Source organism: Etheostoma cragini, chromosome 17 (assembly GCF_013103735.1).
Source record: "Etheostoma cragini isolate CJK2018 chromosome 17, CSU_Ecrag_1.0, whole genome shotgun sequence".
In the NCBI taxonomy this organism is placed as follows: domain Eukaryota; kingdom Metazoa; phylum Chordata; class Actinopteri; order Perciformes; family Percidae; genus Etheostoma; species Etheostoma cragini.
This window is the reverse complement of record NC_048423.1, coordinates 10416331-10434784: the sequence shown is the minus strand read 5'-3', so window position 1 is coordinate 10434784 and position 18454 is coordinate 10416331. Positions and strand designations below refer to the sequence as shown.

The 18454-nt window shown below is 39.2% G+C and overlaps 2 protein-coding genes across 3 annotated transcripts in view; one reads left to right on the top strand and one right to left on the bottom strand.

Annotated features, from left to right (window-relative positions):
- The first annotated feature begins 83 nt into the window (after positions 1–83).
- ppifa (peptidylprolyl isomerase Fa) lies at positions 84–5028 on the top strand. The gene is made up of 6 exons (XM_034898979.1): positions 84–274; positions 416–446; positions 575–663; positions 740–836; positions 1548–1623; positions 1717–5028. Exons 1-6 carry the CDS (start codon positions 131–133, stop codon positions 1850–1852), a joined length of 573 nt encoding a protein of 190 aa, XP_034754870.1. The 5' UTR covers positions 84–130; the 3' UTR covers positions 1853–5028.
- A 396-nt stretch (positions 5029–5424) lies between these two features.
- The window catches only part of zcchc24 (zinc finger, CCHC domain containing 24), a 31942-nt gene continuing 18912 nt past the window's right edge, over positions 5425–18454 (bottom strand). The window contains exons 3-5 of one of the 2 annotated variants that reach the window (XM_034898978.1): positions 11376–11540; positions 8387–8462; positions 5425–7105 (exon numbers count right to left, since the gene is read on the bottom strand). In XM_034898978.1, the coding sequence (XP_034754869.1) occupies positions 7104–7105; positions 8387–8462; positions 11376–11540 (243 nt within the window). In that variant the 3' untranslated portion in view covers positions 5425–7103. Of the gene's footprint in view, positions 7106–8061; positions 8463–11375; positions 11541–18454 lie in introns of those variants that run through there. The other variant, XM_034898977.1, reaches the window with a different exon arrangement.

The following is an 18454-nucleotide window of genomic DNA, read 5'->3' as shown; positions in this document are numbered from 1 at the left end:
TTCTGTCCCCGCCCCCGCTGCTGCCGCCTGCTCTCGTCCACTTTACAGGCGAGGCGCTGTTCATCTCGAACGAGCCTATTTCAACACCACCACCGCCTGCAGGTCTTCTTCACCTTTTATTCGACTAGCGATGTTACAGATAAAGAACCGCATGCGATACAGCAGGCCGGGCGTCGCCGCCGCGAAGCTGTTTTCCTCCGTTCCAGCTGAGAACCCCGTCGTGTATTTGGACGTGGAAGCCGATAATGAGACTCTTGGAAGAATAACAATTGAGGTAGCTAGCTAGCAGCTAGCGTTAGCCTCTCCCGAAGACCAGCAACATGTCTCACAACACACTAAAATATGTACAGAAAAGGGCATTTCTCTGTGTAAACATTGCGCCATGAATTTGAATATCATTTTTATTATCTTCCAGTTGAATGCAGATGTAGTGCCAAAGACTGCAGGTATGTTTAACTATACTTCTATAAACCTGCTGAATATCAAAAGTAGCATGTGTTTAATTCACCATTAAAATGCTTTAACTCTCCTTGACTTAAAGCTAATGTAATAAATAAGACAACTAATTTCTCAGCAAACTTCAGAGCACTGTGCACTGGGGAACTTGGCTTTGGATTCAAGGGATCTGTGTTTCACAGGGTCATACCTGAGTTCATGTGTCAGGTAAGATATATACAGTGAAGATGCCGCTGCACATATTAAGTGTTTGCTATGTTGCCTACTGTGTTTTCTGTTACAGGGGGGAGATTTCACCCACCACAACGGCACAGGAGGTAAATCTATATATGGGAAGACATTTAAAGATGAAAACTTCAAATTGAAACACACTGGTCCAGGTAGGCTACATCTCCACCATCTTTGATTCCACAATTACCACTTTATCTCTCTCTTCTAGGACAAAACAGACTTTACAAACAATCCTTTATCCATCCATATAGCTTTGTATTCAGACTTCAAGGCGGATGACGTTGGCAGAATTGGTTAGTCGTCTGGATAGTGTATCTGTGTCTGGGAGGCTCTTGTATAATGCTGCAACAACTACTTTAGCATTCTCTGATTCCAGTGTCTGAAAAGTGGGGATTTTGAACAGTCTCACTATTTTGAAATTACTGCAGCCTCTTTTATATTGTGACATATATGTCACTTCCCTGGCCTCCTAACAGTATAATTTAAATGAATGAATACAGCTGTCTTTCCACTAGATGGCAGTGCCTAATTTCATGCACCACTAAAGCTAGTAGGTATATGGATTTTTCAATCCCCAAGACCTACTTTTTAGTGAATCAATGCACTTATCAAAATAACTGCTTTTTATGAATAAGCTTAATCCACATGCTTTATTTTAAAGTGTGACATTATCAAAGTTTACGTTTTAGAAAAGAGAAACAGGCCTTCACCTAAACACAGTTAGACACAGACTTGTGTCATTTTTCGCATTTGCTCCACTCAGGCCTAAATGGTATTGAGTGATTGGTAAAAGGAGGTCAAGATCTTGTTGACAGCGTCACATTTAATTGATTTAGATGTTGGCTTCTTGATCTCTGCAGGAACACTTTCAATGGCAAACTCAGGGCCAAACACTAACGGCTCCCAGTTCTTCATCTGTACAACCAAAACTGAATGGTAAATACTTTGCAGAAGTTTTAAATGAGTCATCGCAGCAGCTCTGCAACACTTACCAGTTGCTGACATTCCTTTTTGTATCTCTTTTGACAGGCTTGATGGTAAACACGTGGTGTTCGGGCAGGTCAAGGAAGGTATGGATGTGGTCAGCAAGATGGAATCCTTTGGTTTACATGATGGCGGTGTGATTAAGAAAATTGTCATCACTGACTGTGGGGAGATCAAATAACTACTAAGATTACACATGGACTTCTGTTAGATGACTCAGCATACAACCATTGGGTATTTACTTTATATTTCGTTCTGTGGTGTTCACTTTCAAGGAGGAACTGTCACAAGCGATTCTGCTACTTTACTGTTGATGATGATGTCGGAAGATATCTTGCTTTTCCGAGTTTGAACTTGAACCATTTTTATACAAGCACTAAGTAATTTGCTATTTGCTATGTTAAGCGCTGTTATTGCGCTTTTTGTCATTTTCTGCCAAATAAAATGACCGTTTTCACTAGCTCTGGTCTCAGTACAGGACATTTGGACTTGGTTTGGACCACCATGCTGGTTTTAAAGCTTCCTGTAAAACGATCCAACGGCTTTTTTTTTTTTTAGACACCGGCTCCAGTGCGAATAACTTCCTGTCCATCCGAGCAGGATGTGACATCATGTAACATCCACCTACAACGTAGCTGAAATATCATATGAATGCAGTTGACGGATGATAGAACTGCGACAGGCTAAAACCTCATTGGACATGGTGCATACAGATGATTTAATCTGCTGGAACAATGAAGGACTCCGAAAATGTCTTTAGCTTGTATGTGGGCTGCTCTTCCTTCACTGCTTCTTTATTTGAAACACAGAGGGTTTGGAGGAGAGAAAGAGAAAAGGAGGCCAGGACATGTCTGAAAGCCAGAGACTGGGTGGTGCTTCTTATCGAGCTAATACTTTATGAAAGTAAATAATGAAGCGACGTGAAAAAGCAGCCATGCCCCTAAATGAAACCATATGCGCACTGACCTTCCATCGTTTGTTTGAATTCTCAGATTACATTGTTGCTATAGAGACTCCTCAGCTCTCACTCTGTACGAGGAAGAGATGTTGTAACAAACTTGATATAATTTGGGTCCCCACCCTCTGGTTTAGTTTTAGTTATTTGGAATGCATGTCCAATATTGTGCATGGAAACTTGGCTCAAAAGACAGCGGTGCTGTGGCCAACGTTAAGTACACATGCAACACAATGACATCTTTACAACTGGTACAAGCTGGTTCTACTGCGGTAAATGTCTCCATTTATCACACAGCACCCATGTCAGCTAGTGTCCTTTTTTGTGTTTTGCTTTTCCTGTCCACATTTTGACTCAAAGTGTCAGCTCAATGTGTCTGTTATCTTTCAGCACTGTCATGGAAAGTGAAAAACAAGTTTTCCAAGACCCCCCCCCCCCGTTTTTTTTTGCATTACACAACCACCATGAATAACCCATTAAAAACCTCTTCATCATAATCTATATGCTCGGTATTGCATAAGTCTTGGAGCTTGCGCTTAAAGACACAGTGTAACAATGAAAACACATACTATGTTATAATAATATAGTTAATAATTATTCTACAGACAGGAGCTCTCAGAAGACACTTTGTTGCTTTTGGCTAAATCAAAATCCTGAGTGATCACCTCCCAGTTACTGGCAACAACAATTCAGTAGAGGACCTAAACAAAGGAAACCACACAATCCAAGCACTGCTAATTGAATATTACTTTATTTCATAAAACTCTCGACAGCACTAAAGCACTAAAATGTTTTCCCAACTAACAAATAAGGCACATTTTGGAATGCCATTTCATGGACATGAAAAACAGACCTGTGGTCTAGTCCCAAACCATGACTGTCTTGTTTCCCAAAATCACTGTCTTTCCTACCTCACGCCTGTGTTCTGTCCAATTCAAATATTACATTATTGCAATATTGCAATACAAACATCTCAAGTGATACAGACAAAGAATACAAACATAACTTTACAAATTGACCACATAAGTGTTAACACATTACATTCAGTAAATACGTATTATTTGTAGAGGCTACACTAGCGGTAAATGAAATACTTCAAGACTTATAATCAGAAGTTGCTGATAATGTGAAAAACAATATGTACTGTAGCAAACTACTGTAAGGTATTTAAATAAGTATACATTGCACAACATAATATTTCATTCAAAACCAAACAGATGCACATGCAAACTCTAAAATAGTTCTTTGTCACACACGCTTTCTTGACAAAAGTATACACTCCCTAAACTACTAATAACACTGTAACATTTTATAATAATTTCTTGTCATTGCTGCTTTAAGCAAACTCACATATCTCACAGTTTAACGTGCTTATACACTGGTGAGTATCTGTCACTAATTAAGAAAAAAAAGATTTCTGCATGTTTACACAATATATATATCTTCATATAATTGTTTACAAAATGAATACATGCGACTGTATGGATGTAAATGGCAGTTCATAATTAGTTACATAAGCAACTGAATAACATTGTGGGTTATTTAACACTGATAACATAAAACAAAACACAAAAATACAATGGCTTATAATTGAGTAAGGGTATTAATTATGTACCAACTTTTTTTTAATAATACTCTATGTAGACATCAATATTTCCTTCTTAGTGTAACTTTGTTGCATATTCTATACAAAAAGTGTTGTAAAAAATCTTTCCATAAATATTTCTGCAGGATAACCCCTCAGATTATTGTAAAACATAAAGAAAAAAACTCCCAGCTTTGTTTATTTCTCTGCAATAGGCCCTTCTTCACACAAAAAGCTTAAATATTGCATAACACTTTAAAAGAGCTGCTAACCTTGATAATGATGGCCTTCAAATATATACATAAAACAGTCTATCTTTGTCAGGGAAATAATTCTTGAGTTTTTGCAGATTGCTTTAAAATTTTCAACATCTATAAAGTGTTCCAAAATACACATCTCATTCATAGAAAACAACCATTTTGAACTGAAAAGGTACTAGAAAAGTCAAGTATATGCAATTCAAGACATTATGTCTAAAAGCAGAGATCTCTTTTTTTCAAATGTATTGTATCAACTGCTTCCATTGGCTCTTAATTTGCCATTTAAAATGGCCTCCTCACAAAATGTAACTGGATGGAATCAAACTCCAACAGGATTTCTCAATATTCTGCCAGAACTAGGGGAATCACAATTACTTTATTTGTTTATGAGGTTAGTTCATAAGGCATCATTGGTATCTATTCCTCTTACTAAAGCCACATGTATAATGTGGACTATAAGGTTGCGATGTAAAGACATGTTAAGTTAGTGTAATCGCACAGAGCAAAAGAAATACACTGGTGACAATAAGAAAATGAATTGTTCCCATTTAAAAGGAGAATTTTTCAATCAGAAAAGGTCTTTTACTTGTGGTAATATAGTTGCACAAATATCTTTTTTTAAAGGGGCGCTCCACCAGTTTTACTCATGAAGTTCAGTTTAATAGTCACAGGGAGTACTTCTCGGACTGTAAAAACAGATGTATAATGTCTTCTGTAGCTCTGGGCGTATTTTGTCAAGTCCACAATTGCGGTTATCTCAGCTTAGGTTTGAAGACACAATTTTACCAAAAAGCCTGCTTTACAACCTGGGGGTGTGGAGTTTGAAAGACATGGGCATTTACCAGGCGGGGGAAGTCTACTGAAATATTTGATTTAGTTGCATTATGGGAAAAGTAGGACCCAGCGATTTAGAGCATGAGCCATCTGAGTCTCTGCTGCATTGATTCGACTGCACTACTAAATTACTGGAGTGCCCCTTTAACTTTAGAGATTCTATTTTATCAAAATTTCCCCAAACTGTAAGGTACCATAATCAGTCACTGCAAACTCTCCCACTAAGGCAAGTCAACCATGTATATTTTTTGACAAAACCCACAGTCCCTTGGATAAACATAACTACAATAGATTAAAAAACAAAGAGTGAGGTCCACAGTTTCGTGTGCGACTCCTTTCTGTTGTGAGGGCCGACTAAGAAATAACATCTTTGTGGATATTCCATGACAACAGACCACAGTAGGATTGTTATTGCCAGCTGGAAATGCTGTTTCAGGCCGTTCCTCTAGCCCAGCAAACTGTTGATGCAAACACTCATCCTGCCAGTTCAAACTAATAGAGGAACTGTATTAATTGTTGTCCTTTGTCACATCTTGAACCTGCATTAAACTTACTATGCATCACAGTTACCACATGCACGTATATTGCTCCATCTCGGAGCCCCACGTGTCTTTTCCCAATTACAAATTGCCTCCTAATCCTGATACTTCAGAATGATTTAAATGTTTTTAAGGCACAAACAGTATGTTACAGTATAAAATATAGTTAACCAGTTGTTATAAGGATAGAAATACAGTACATATAAAACAGTTCACAATTCCTATAACAAGTTTCCTTAAAAGCCAGATTTCTACAAGTCAAAACTACATTCATTTCCTGTAATGTAAACAGGATGGGTGTATTGGTTTATAACACTAAGCACTTATATCCATAAAAATAATATAAGTGTGAACTCAATTCATCCTCACTTTCAATATCTCCTTGAATCGTGTGCATCAGCACGTTACAAACCAGCCCTTCTAAATTAAATCTCCTTGTTTCTCTCAACCGACCTGAAAATCATTGCAGTTCTCTCAACTTCACCTCCCTCTAGACACTCTTCACACTGCAATCAGCTGCTGGACATAGTTTATACGGGTGCAAGCTTTTTCAACACTTTATTGACCACTGAGGGTGCCAGGTATCCACTGGCACATAAATGTGAACTGAAATGTCTTTCTAAATTTCTTTAAAAAACATCTAATTTGTACTTTACTACATCAAATCAGGCTTTATTTGTGAACGGTTAAACCTCTAAAATCATGTTTCATAATTCTAATCAAACTGAGAATCCATGTTTATGGCAAGATTATTGTTACTAAAACTAGTGTTATTTTCCTACAGCTCCTTCTCAGTTGACCTTGTGATTTGAAATTGACACAACTTACTTATCTAACATCTATATCAATCTAACACTAGATCCTTAAGAATTTGTCTTGCATGAGAAATACTCTTGGGAGGGAGAATGAAATACTATCTGGAAGCGATGCACTAAATCTAGACGAGGAGTGACTGAATCTACAGTAGTTTCTAAAGACACGTGGAAGCAGTTACACAATAATGTGATATATAAACATACCAAAACAACATTTAGTTATGTCCCAGTCAAAATTTCAAATTGCACACTTGACAACAAGAAAATAAATAGGCCAAATGTAAGCTAGGGATGTAAGGCACATTGTCCCTCAGTTAATTCACAGTTAAAAAGATGTGCTGTTCATCAAAAGGCCTTGTATACATTATACCATCATGAGAGGCCCAGGTTAAATGTTCGTCACATTACCACACACTTCACTTGGCAGGGAAATGGAAGGCAGATCTCTGTAAACACAAAGCCAACAAACCCCAAGGTGAGGTAATCTATTGAGACCATTACTGTCAGTGACACCATTGAAAAACATGCTAATTCAGTAATTCACGATTAGCTGTTGTTAAACATTGAGTTGGATCAATGGGGTTATGTGGGTTGTGATATAGGACGCACAAAAAACACTGATTTTGGCAATTTTTTTTGCTTTTTTGATGAAGAGCACTGAGAAATTGATCCTAGATTACATGTTCCTCTCATTTCTGGATGTGATTTCCAGTACTGTCATTGGAAGAAAAAAAGCATACTGACTTAAAATCTATGTTCCATGTGTGGTTTAGAACATTGACAGAAAAGATTAAGGCTACTGCCTTTATTTGAGGCGTCTGAGAGAAGAAGGGGAAGACATGAGGGAAGAATGTCATGTTGTGGACAGGTTAGGGATAGGGATGCACCGATCCAACTTTTTCAGCCCTGATATCTGGGCTTTCAGTATTAGCCGATACCAACCAGTGTTTCATTTATAAACTGTATTCCTTACTGTGTGAAAGTGAGTGGCAGAATTATTTTCTTACCGGCCTAATCAGGCTCTACTTAAATATAATCGAATATCATTTCATCCAATATTTAAAAAAAAATCTATATATATATTAAATATGCCCATGAATAAATAATTATGACATTATGAAACAAAGGTCCCCTGAAATAAAAAATGTAGTTCTTGACTCATTTAAATATTTACATTTATATATTTATTGCCTTATGTATTTATTTCAGGATTTATTTTATAGCCATATTTTTTATGTTTATTTGTTTCATGGCCATAATATTTATTTCACAGGCATATATATTTATTTATGTATTTAATATTGCTTTGTTTGGTGTTCCATGAAACATTGCTTTTCTAATTTGGTAAAGCCAAATGTAACATACATAGACATAGTAACCGTTTTTTTATTGTTTTTTAAAAATAAAATGCGCACCAGCAACTTGGTAAAAAATCTATGAAGTTGACAGCAATTACAATTCAAGTGTAAACCTTTTGAATGCAGCAACATATTGGTCAGCACTGGTATATAAACAACTATCACAGTATTGTGATGTATAATTCTATCTAATAACAGTATTGGATCGGTGCATCCCTACGCAGGGATTAGGGAAACCTGGATGTGAAATGAGGAAATTAACAGCCTTGATGGAGGATGAGCAATAGAACTTGTGACACAAACGTTGCACTCTGACTCCGAATAAAGATGATTATTGCACACGGCGGCAGTAGTAGCCCAGGACTTTACATTTCTCGCACAGGTGTTGTGGGTGCTCCTTGCTCTGGTCAGAGACATCCAGGCCATCTGGCTTCTCTAAAGGGCGCTGAGGATGCAAACAGAGAACCAATAATGAGTCATCTTAAACACTAAAGAAAGCAAACCAAGCAGCACAAACATAAACCTCTGAGTTATGCAACCAGTTTCTTTGGCACCAGAATTTTAACAATCTGTTTTGACATTTTTATTTCTAAACTATTGTTCTTTTTATGTTAGAGAGTCTGCCAGAAGTGTTGAGATTTTAGTATCGGCGCATCGGTCCTTGAGGCGTACCTGGAAAATCTGATGTACTGTATACGAAAGTGATGGTTCAGAGTAATTTCACCCTAGGGTCCTATGACCTCAAGCCAAACACCCTCCCCAGAAGCTTATTTCCCATGATCAGCCCAATGCCTTAGTGCAGGCGCTAACAGAACCAAGTTTGTAAGTGTGCGTCTCGTAAATTTCCCCACTAATAATGACCGGAATGGTACCAAACTTCTACAGTACTACAAATAGGTTCTGTACTCACAAAACAAGGCATTTTTAAGTTTGCAAGTACACCAGGAGTTTTTTTAACTTACACTTGTCTGATGGCTTTTGCTCACTGCTGGTACCGCAAAGGACAAGGGCTTAGGGACCGTGTACAAACTAAAACAATGAAAAGTGTACAACAAAAATATGTATTAATTTAATGATAAAATAACGTAGTGTCTACAAACTTACCTCACTTATAAGTTTTCTCCTGCTATCGGTACTACAGCACTTAAAAAAAAAAAAACGTAAATTATTAAATATTTGTACTGCTGTAGAAGTTTGGTACCATTCCGGGCATTGTAAGTGGGGTAATTTACAAGATACAAACTTGGTTCCATTAGCGCCTGCACTAAGCCATTTGGCTGATATCACTAACTCAGCCAATGTTAGACTAAGGGCAAAAAGCTTCTGGGAGGGTGTTTGGCTCGACGTCATGGTGCAAAGGACCCTAAGGGGAAATTACTCCGAACCCCTCAGCGGTTAGTAGGAACGGCAAAGGTTCAAGCCCCTGTGCTGCAGACTTCTTCCCTGTTGAAGTGTCCTTGAGCAAGAAACACAAGCTCAACTGAATCAGCTCTGTAAGTGAAGCTTCAGTCTGAGCTCTTGCTATGTGGAGAAAGTTAAAAATGAGTGTTCCCCTACTGTGATCAATAACGTATAACTTTTTCTGACATATGTGTCTGGCACAGAAGCTGGGATCACTTTGAATATTTTTTAGATTTGCTTGACTTAGGGCATAGTTTTGGTTTCAGGGGTTTAGGGTTCTTCAACCAGACAAAAAAATGTAACATTTATCCGTGCATCTTCATTAGGCCTGCACGATGTTGGAAAAAAACCACAGGGCAGAAGGCAGCCATGCTGAGAGGCTGAACTCTTTGATAATCAAGGACACAGAGGTTAGTGGTCCATTTCAAACGCTGACAGGGGGGGAATTATGTTAAGTGGGTGACATTGCAAATGCAGGGAATTGGCTTGCCTGAGTGTAGCTGTGCCACAGGACACAGTGGCAGAGTTTGGTTTTCTCACCAGTGAACTCAACGATGGAAAAAAAAAAAGGTTTTGAATGCAATCTTCCACCCATGCTTTTTGTTTATATTGTGGGTAAAGATCTTATTGCAAATGCAAATGAATAAATGAAATATTTGGAATAAATCATGCCATTGGGAATGTTGTGACTCCTTGCCAGACATGGGTAGATTTGTCAAGCAGCGTCTATTTCCTGCTTCATTTTATGTAAGCGTTATCAGAGTTGAGCATGGTCAGCTGTGGTATTCAAAGAACGAGCAGGGCCTCAAGCACTAATCCTAACTTTATTTCAGGAAGTGGAATTGGAAGAATGTGGAAACGCATAAATATAAAAATATTATAAGTGTTGAGGATAAATATATTTCCAGCTGAAGAAAACAGAGTGGATTCTTTCTCAAGTGGTCCATCTCTTTAGTCAACAGGCTGGAGGAAAATTCAAGGTTAAGCCGAACAGACTCTTAGTCCCTCGGAGTATTTGCTGTACAGAAAAACACTCCACAGCATCTTCATCAACGCGATTTCCCTTTTTCGTATTATTAAATGTGAGAGGAATTTCTGCAGCTGTAAGCCTCAATAACCTAAGTTTGTGTATGGGATACATTAAAGTGCTCATATTATCCTCCTTTTCAGGTTCATAATTGTAGAGGTTATATCAGAATAGGTTTACTTTTCAAAAAACTTAATATTTTTGTTGTACTGCACATTGCTGAAGCTCCTCTTTTCACCCTGTGTGTTGAGCTTTCCCTTTGAGCTACCAAGTGAGGCAGTTCACGGACATAGTTGATTCATCATACGGGGGCTTGTTTAATATATTTAAAGGATTTTCAAAAATGACTTGCTTCTGTCTCTAGGTCAGCACTACAAGCCAGTTAGAAGCATAGCATGAGGGCGTCCCACACTAGGCGAGTTCAAGCAAGTTCGTCACGGAAGTAAAGGCTGGACTACAATACAGCTGTTTGGAGCAGGTGGTGAACAGTGTTTTCTCTTGAAGATATTAACATCCTTTGGGGTGGACTTTGGGCTTTTTCACTTTGTAAACCAATTACACGCACAGAATAGATATATAGCACAATGAAGGAAAGGAAAATATGAGCACTTTAATAAAGAAATATTGGTTTTAAGATTTGATGACATTCAGTAAATATTCCAAACTTTTATCAGTCAGGAAAGGCAATTAGTTTATTTTGTGCTGGTTTATTACTAAGAGGCAAGAGCAATTGTTAGTGGTATGATTTTATTACATTTATTGAGGCCCTCTGGAATATCCTCAAGACAATATGCAGCCATGGAAACCAGTCTGGACTCCGTTAACTTTGGTTGAGACAATTCAGTCTACCACTTAAACAAAGTGTTTTTGACTGTTTGGACAGTACTGCAAATGCTCGGAGAGTGAATGTCATACTGTAGGTTGACGTACCTGTTTGTGTGGATAGACGTTGATGTGGCATTTAATACATTCTTGTCCCATGTTGGCCCAGGAGTTGCCACTCATCCACTTCCTCTTACACTTAGGGCACTTGTACTCTCCAAAGCATCTCTTCTTCCCCTGGTAGGGTGTCAGTCCTTCACCTTTGGGTCTGGCCTGTGAAGAACAACGTAAAGTAAATAAAATGTATGCGAGGAAAATAATTCCATTTAATATTCTTGACTAGAAAAATAAAACGTTTGTTAACAGGACTTGAGGGTGAATTCAGGTGATCCTTGTAAACTGAGAAACTCAAACTGTTGTTGGGAAGTACCCTTCTGCCATCTTTTTCTAATTTTCTATATTGAACAACAATATTTACAAACAACAAGGCAAGTGAACACAGCATAAATTTCCTTACAGCAATAAAATATGGTGGCACTGGTTATATATCACACTTGATACCATGTAGCCCAGTAGTTTTCAAAGTCTGGTCTGGGGGCCACCAGGGGTCCTTGAGGGGGATCCAGATGGTCCCGGTAAAAAGGGGAATAATTAGTTTTCACTATAATTCCATCCATACGTAGTGCAATGACAGAATGTATGACTATTTTCGTCATGGGTTTCATACAATTGATGTGGAAAGGTTTGGGAACCACTGATGTAGTCTATCTTTTTAAGAAAGAACCTCTTGGACAGTAATGGATGTTGAACTTTGACAGCAGGGTGTGTCTATCCTTGTTGTGCTAATAGTATAACCAACCTCATCATACAGCACACTCCTACACACAATTTTGGCACAAATTGTGGTTGTGTAGTTGACATTTACTTCCATTACAGCTGTGTTAAATTACTCCTCTAAATTCTTATGAGGGAGATGATTACGAACAGTCAGTCAGCCAGCCATGAAAAAGCACTAGCCTGAGGTCAATATTGTTGGGAGGAGTTGCGCCAATGACTTCATGTTGGCAACTCTATTTAGGCCACTATAACAGCAATGGGAAAAAGACTTGTTTTTCCCCTAAAAGCATGCCACAATCAAACGTGCTGCTAACGCCATCAAAAGAATAACTCACAAACTGTCCTCCAGACTGCCAAAAGAAACTCTAAATGTACACTGATTAGTACGTTTGTCAGGGCGTGTCGTTATTAATTTGAAGCGCCATCATTAAAAAAAGACAAAAATGTTCCCAGAACTTGTATCTGCCTGGTGACAGTCATTCCCAACCACAGAGTGGTTATTTTGCAAAACCTTAAACTTTTAATTTGGAAAATAATTATTGTAAATGGGGTATTGAGGAATTGTTTTATTTTATCTCAAAGTTTAAAAATGCTGTCATGCACAGTTGGAAATCTGATATGACAGAGAGAAGTAATTTTAATGCATTCCATGCAACTGAAGGAAGTTTTCCAGAAGGTTAGGAGAGTCTCTGCCTTCAACGTGAAATCAGACATGTCCACTCCAATCCTTATTCTCTGCAGATTGTTTTCGTAATCACTTTAACATTGGCTGCAGATTTCAGGGTGGATGTAGGGGGTATGGGGCGGTGCCAGTGAGACAAGGGGTACAATCTGTATCCCTGGTCTTCCATTATTTTGTCCCAAACCATGTGTAAGTAATAAGAATTTTAATCAGCAGCATCTGGAGCACCATCCTTATAGACGTCAGCAGTTTGCATCAGCACCAGCAAGCCAATGCTAAGTATGAGCGGCTGTGCTTCAATTTGGCCCCTCAACAGCATGACCTCAACCCCACTGTCAGTTTCACATCTCCCACTGTGAAAGCACGCTGGTTGGAAAATCTGACTTCTGCTGGCCTGCAGCAGTTGTCTTGATGCGATGCAATCAATGAGCAGTCTCAAAGACCATGCCATAACAGCCTTTTGTTTGGATTCTCTCATACCAAATGATCTAGTTAAAATATGATCCAACTTCAAACATTCTGCCATTCTCTATTAAAACCCAGAATCCCAAATACAGCATTTTCTAGGTTTCTGCTGCAGGAAGACTAACCACTATTATAATACTTCAGAATAATTTGAAGTTTAAAAGTTAACTATGGTCAGAGAGTGCCAGGTGTACTACCTAGGAGGTCTAACCTTAACCATAGTTATTCATTTGGAAAAGTGAAAATAGTCAAATTTCCTTTGACAGCTGTTTGTTCAATTGTAAAGAAATCTCTCCCTGATTCTGCAACCAGGACTCAGCAGGACAGGAACAGCACTGATCCTCCCCAAGACCTTTCCTCTCCAGCTCCATGCTGTTTCCAGGGTCTGGCCTTGACCTCTGGCTGTGTGTCATGCTCTGTCTGCAGCTGAGTGCTTTCAGATTAAATACAGACCTGTTTGTAATTAATCGGAAGATTCTCCTGATGCAAACAATGCAAATGGATTATCTATCCAGTCCAAATTTAGAAGTAGATGTAAAACTGACGACTGGGTTGGTCAGTTGTGTCCAAAAGAGGTTAATAGAGTTCTCAAATGCAAGAAAAGTCTATGGGCCCTATTTTAACAATCTAAGAGCACAGCGTGAAGCACATGGCGCGGGTGCGTTTAAGGCATAAATCCCCTTTTGCTAGTTTGACACTGGAAAAAAGGGGTCTGTGCGCTGGGCGCATGGTTCAAAAGGGTTGTACTTAGTGTCTTCATTAATTCATAGGTGTCTTTGGGGCATAACATGCAATAAACCAATCAGTGTGTCATCTCCCATTCCCTTTAAAAGCCAGGTGTGTTTGTACCTTGGCACATTGCTGTTCTGATGGTGGATTTGCATCGTAATATTTTTATATATAATCTTTTGCATTTGTGTGTGCTGCTGCGATTCCTTTTGTGTGTGTGTGTGTGTGTGTGTGTAACAAGCATAGTGAGCGCACGCTGTGCATAAACCTCGGCGCATTTTACTTATACACTGTTAAATAATAATGACATGTTGCTCTATTGACTTTAGACCAGGTTTTTGTTGATCACTGGCGTGATCACTTCCTGCTGCTTCAAGATAGCAATACGCCAAGAAATTACCTGAACACACCTCCCTGTCAGACCAACACACCCATGGGCGCAGGTGCATTTGCTATTTTAACAACGTAGGTGCTGGACGTTTGTAAAATAGCAAAGACACCTGCGTCAGGTTTTGGGTCAGGCTTTGCGTCGGGCTTTGCGCCGCGCTGCGCAAGACAGGGCCCTTCCTTTGAAATGTAGAGCTGAAACATTAGTTGCTTAATCAATAAGTCGATTGTCAGAAAGTTAATCAGTAATTTTTTTTTAAAGTAATGTTTCATCTCCCCGATACTAGGATTTAAAGCTTTTCTTTGTCTTCTATGAAAATAAACTGAATGTATTTAGGTTTAGGACTGATGGTCAGATAAAAACATACAATCATTAGTAGCATTGACTGTAAATACATTGTTACTTTTGATTAACAGCAAATTAATGCAGTTTCTATATTTAATAATACATAAATTGTAAGTTGGTAAAAATGCACTGCACATGTAAATTTGGTTTAAGTAAGTATTCCAGTTTATTTGGACATTTGGAGTTATAATTTTACGTATACTTACATTGTGGTCAGTTGTTTCCAGGCCATTGCTACACATTGCCTCTCATGGAGGTCTTAGATGATGAGCGAGTTTTGGTTCTGAAGTCATAAACTTTACAGCCGCAGTTGGTATTGCACATTCCAATGGACGCCCAAACACGTGGGAACACATGACAAAATAACATCTGGACTGTTGTGCTACCTCTGCCAGCTGAGGCGGGCTGAGAAAAATGCTTCTAGATTCAGGGCAGCAGCTAATGAAGAAAGCTTTAGGTTTCTTCACTTACATACATACAGGCTCTGTCTTTCTACTGACATTGGTGCTGTGGATTACCAATCAAAACCCTTGGCTATAAACACGAGAATGACTAACTAAATGTTTTAGTACGGCTTGATTTCAAGGCAAATAAGCAGGCTTGGCTGCCTTTAAAGCAACATTTACAAACCATTCACAATACACACAGTGTAATGACAAATGTAATGGAACTGCGTCATCACACCACACAACACGCTGGAGATGAGTCTGCACAGGAGGATGTATTTTGTTTTCCTTTGCTCTTTACAAATAAAGCCATTCAAGCTGGTGCCAGGGTAAGAGCTAAATGGATACATCTGAGCCATTTAGAGCGTTTTCTGTTTGTCAAGTGGAAGCAAAGCTTTGAAACAGCGAATCGGTTGATGGTGAGATGGAGTGCAGTGTTTGTCGTGTCACTTTGACAGTGTGGGCTTGCATTGAGTCAGTGTTTGTTTATGTCCCTGATGCTAGAGCTCCACATGATGAGATAAGTGTCTGTGGGTGTGTTGAGGACAGTGTCCATTGAAAAGACAGTGTAGCTCCATAGCCACAACTTGTTGACCACATCCTCCTTTGTCCAGATCACAGCAGGGTCTCATCATATCACATACACATGACCACAAACTATGGGTAAGTGACTGTTAAATGAAGCATATACACACGTGATACACACATTCATGGTTGCAATCTTTCAAAAACCCGGCCACACACAATGTCTCTCTCTCCTCTGTCCCCTTCAACACCCAGATAAAAATGCACAAACACAGACACACACACACACAAATAATAAATTCTACATCCACAGGTTTTCATACACTCTTGAGACACAACTGGAAAGTCTCTTGTACTACTCCTACTCAGAGTTTAGCCCTGCTACAAGGACACAGATCATTCTTTGGTTTATATCACAGGATTAATGAGCTCACAAACTGCATTAAATAGAATAACAAGACACAATAAACCAAAAAGGGAGACAAATAGGAGACACAAGAGAATGAGATGAACAGAAAAAGAAAGCTCATTAAGATTGCAAGAATTAAAGTCTAGTTTGAATTAACGTTTGAATGTGATACAGCTCCTCCTGGATCCTGTTCCAAAGGGGGTCTAAAAAAACATGCTGCTCTAGAATCAGACTCCAATATCCCCCCCCCCCCCCCCCCCCCCCCCCCCCCCCCCCCCCACACACACACACACACACACACACAGAAAAGAACAGAGAAGTGGACAAATACAAGCCCCACAGTCGCTTGAGCCAACTGTGTAGAGACCCTCCAATCAGCCCCTCTCAGGAGGGTGGAGAACTGGAAAGAGAAACTGAGAGAAGGAGAGTAAATCTAAATCCAAAGCAGATGGCCTCTATAGGGGCAGAACACGAGACACACTGAGAGCCGTCGTAAAATCGCTGCTCTGCTTTCAATTAGGTCAAACAATTCAGAGACAAGGGAAAGAGAGAGAGAGAAAGAGAGAGGGAGAGGTGGCGAACAAAATAACTTTAACTAACCGCTGTAGCTCTGGCCACAACTACAGTGGATTGGACTCATTCTCATGTGGAGGAATGTGGAGACAATTCCCTGGGGGGGGGGGGCGATTTTAAAGACACGTATGTTGTACAAACAGAATGATATTAGGAATTTGAAGCATGCACACTAGGTACATTACTGAATTGGAACAAGAAATTTTGGTCTAGACCACAGCCACTGTGATGTCTTTAAATTTCAGGGTAATTCGGGTAATACCGTGAAATTGATTACAAGGTATTCAAGCCCAGGCATCCGCCTCTAAAATTGCAGTTTAAATATCATTTTGCCACAAAGTCATGTCAAGATTTTACTCCAGTGCAAATCAAAAAAAGATGTCTATTACTGACCGCTGCAAAGACATGTGGTCCAGACTACTGTCTGAGGCCTAAAGGTGATCTTACATTTGTGTTGATCTTACATTCCAGGCTAAGAGTAATGACCAGTGGACAGACACCAGACACAAACCTGAACCCATAATCCTCTGTCTCCAGAAACAAGATTGGTTAGCCTTGGTTTAATATTAGACGTCCCTTCCAAGCCAAACCTAAGAGGAATCGTTCTAAAAGAATGCTACTTTCAAGGTTTTGGATATGGGATTTCATACTTACTCAACATATTAGGGGAGACATCTACCTAAAGTTTGCCCACAGTCAGTCCACAGACAACAAATACGAGGAGACGGTTTTTATGCAAATGCTACATACCAATTAGCGGTTTGTCTGCCTCTATGAGAAAACAAGGAATTTAGTGGGTAAAACAACGTTGAGGCTTTGGGAAAAGGGTTGGTAGTTATTGGATGCAACCACTATTCTGGTCTGGATTTGGAGTGCAGGGGATTTACTGGCAAATGCAGCTCGACCTAATATGAATAATGCAGAGCTTTGGATGTTTGAAATGTCGTCAAATGAACCTAAACATTTGAAAAGAGATTGTTTGTTGGATTCTACAGGAAAAGAAATGTGCAACATAAAGGAAACTAATTTATTCTTGATGAGTTTCATTTACATGGTTTTTCTAAAATAAACCTTAAACAAAGTAACATCTCATGTCTAAACCAAGGCTCTTCCTTCCAGTACGCAGTCTTGGGGTTATTTATGATAATGGGAGATTCTTCTGCATGATTTGATGTTCCCATCACAGCACCATGGAGTTGTATGATCACTGAGAGCCAGACAGGTCAATGAGTCACAGCGTAAGCCCCATTCAGCAGGGAGAAATACACTGTAAAAGGAATAGCCTGAGGTTGTTTGTCAGACCACACAAGAAAGGCTTGTCGGGTCATTCGGGACAAATAATACTTTTACAATTCTTAGTGCACAATTTGGTTTGGGTTGACCAGATCTAGACAATTTGGATGTAAAACATTAAGAATTTGCAGAGCAGTCACATACTTTCCCACATTACATTATCTGATGTGGTATTCTGTTCCGCACCCAGAAAAAGAAAGAGAAAAACAAAACGCACTCTTTGACCCTGGTCTATATTGTGTAAACTGTTTCTTATTAAATCATTGTATCCTTCACCATCACTACCCGTGTTATCAGACATCACAGCAACTAAAGATCTGAGGATACAACCATCAGCCTGTCAGAACTGAGGGCCAAGTGAGGGCGTGCAGATGGCCACTGCTTCAAGTTTCTCACAAGAATGACACTGTCACCACCTCAGCTGTGTCTCACTGCACACAGAACAAGCATTTTTTTATTTGCTGTTTCCGCTGCTGGACTAAACAGCCTCGACCC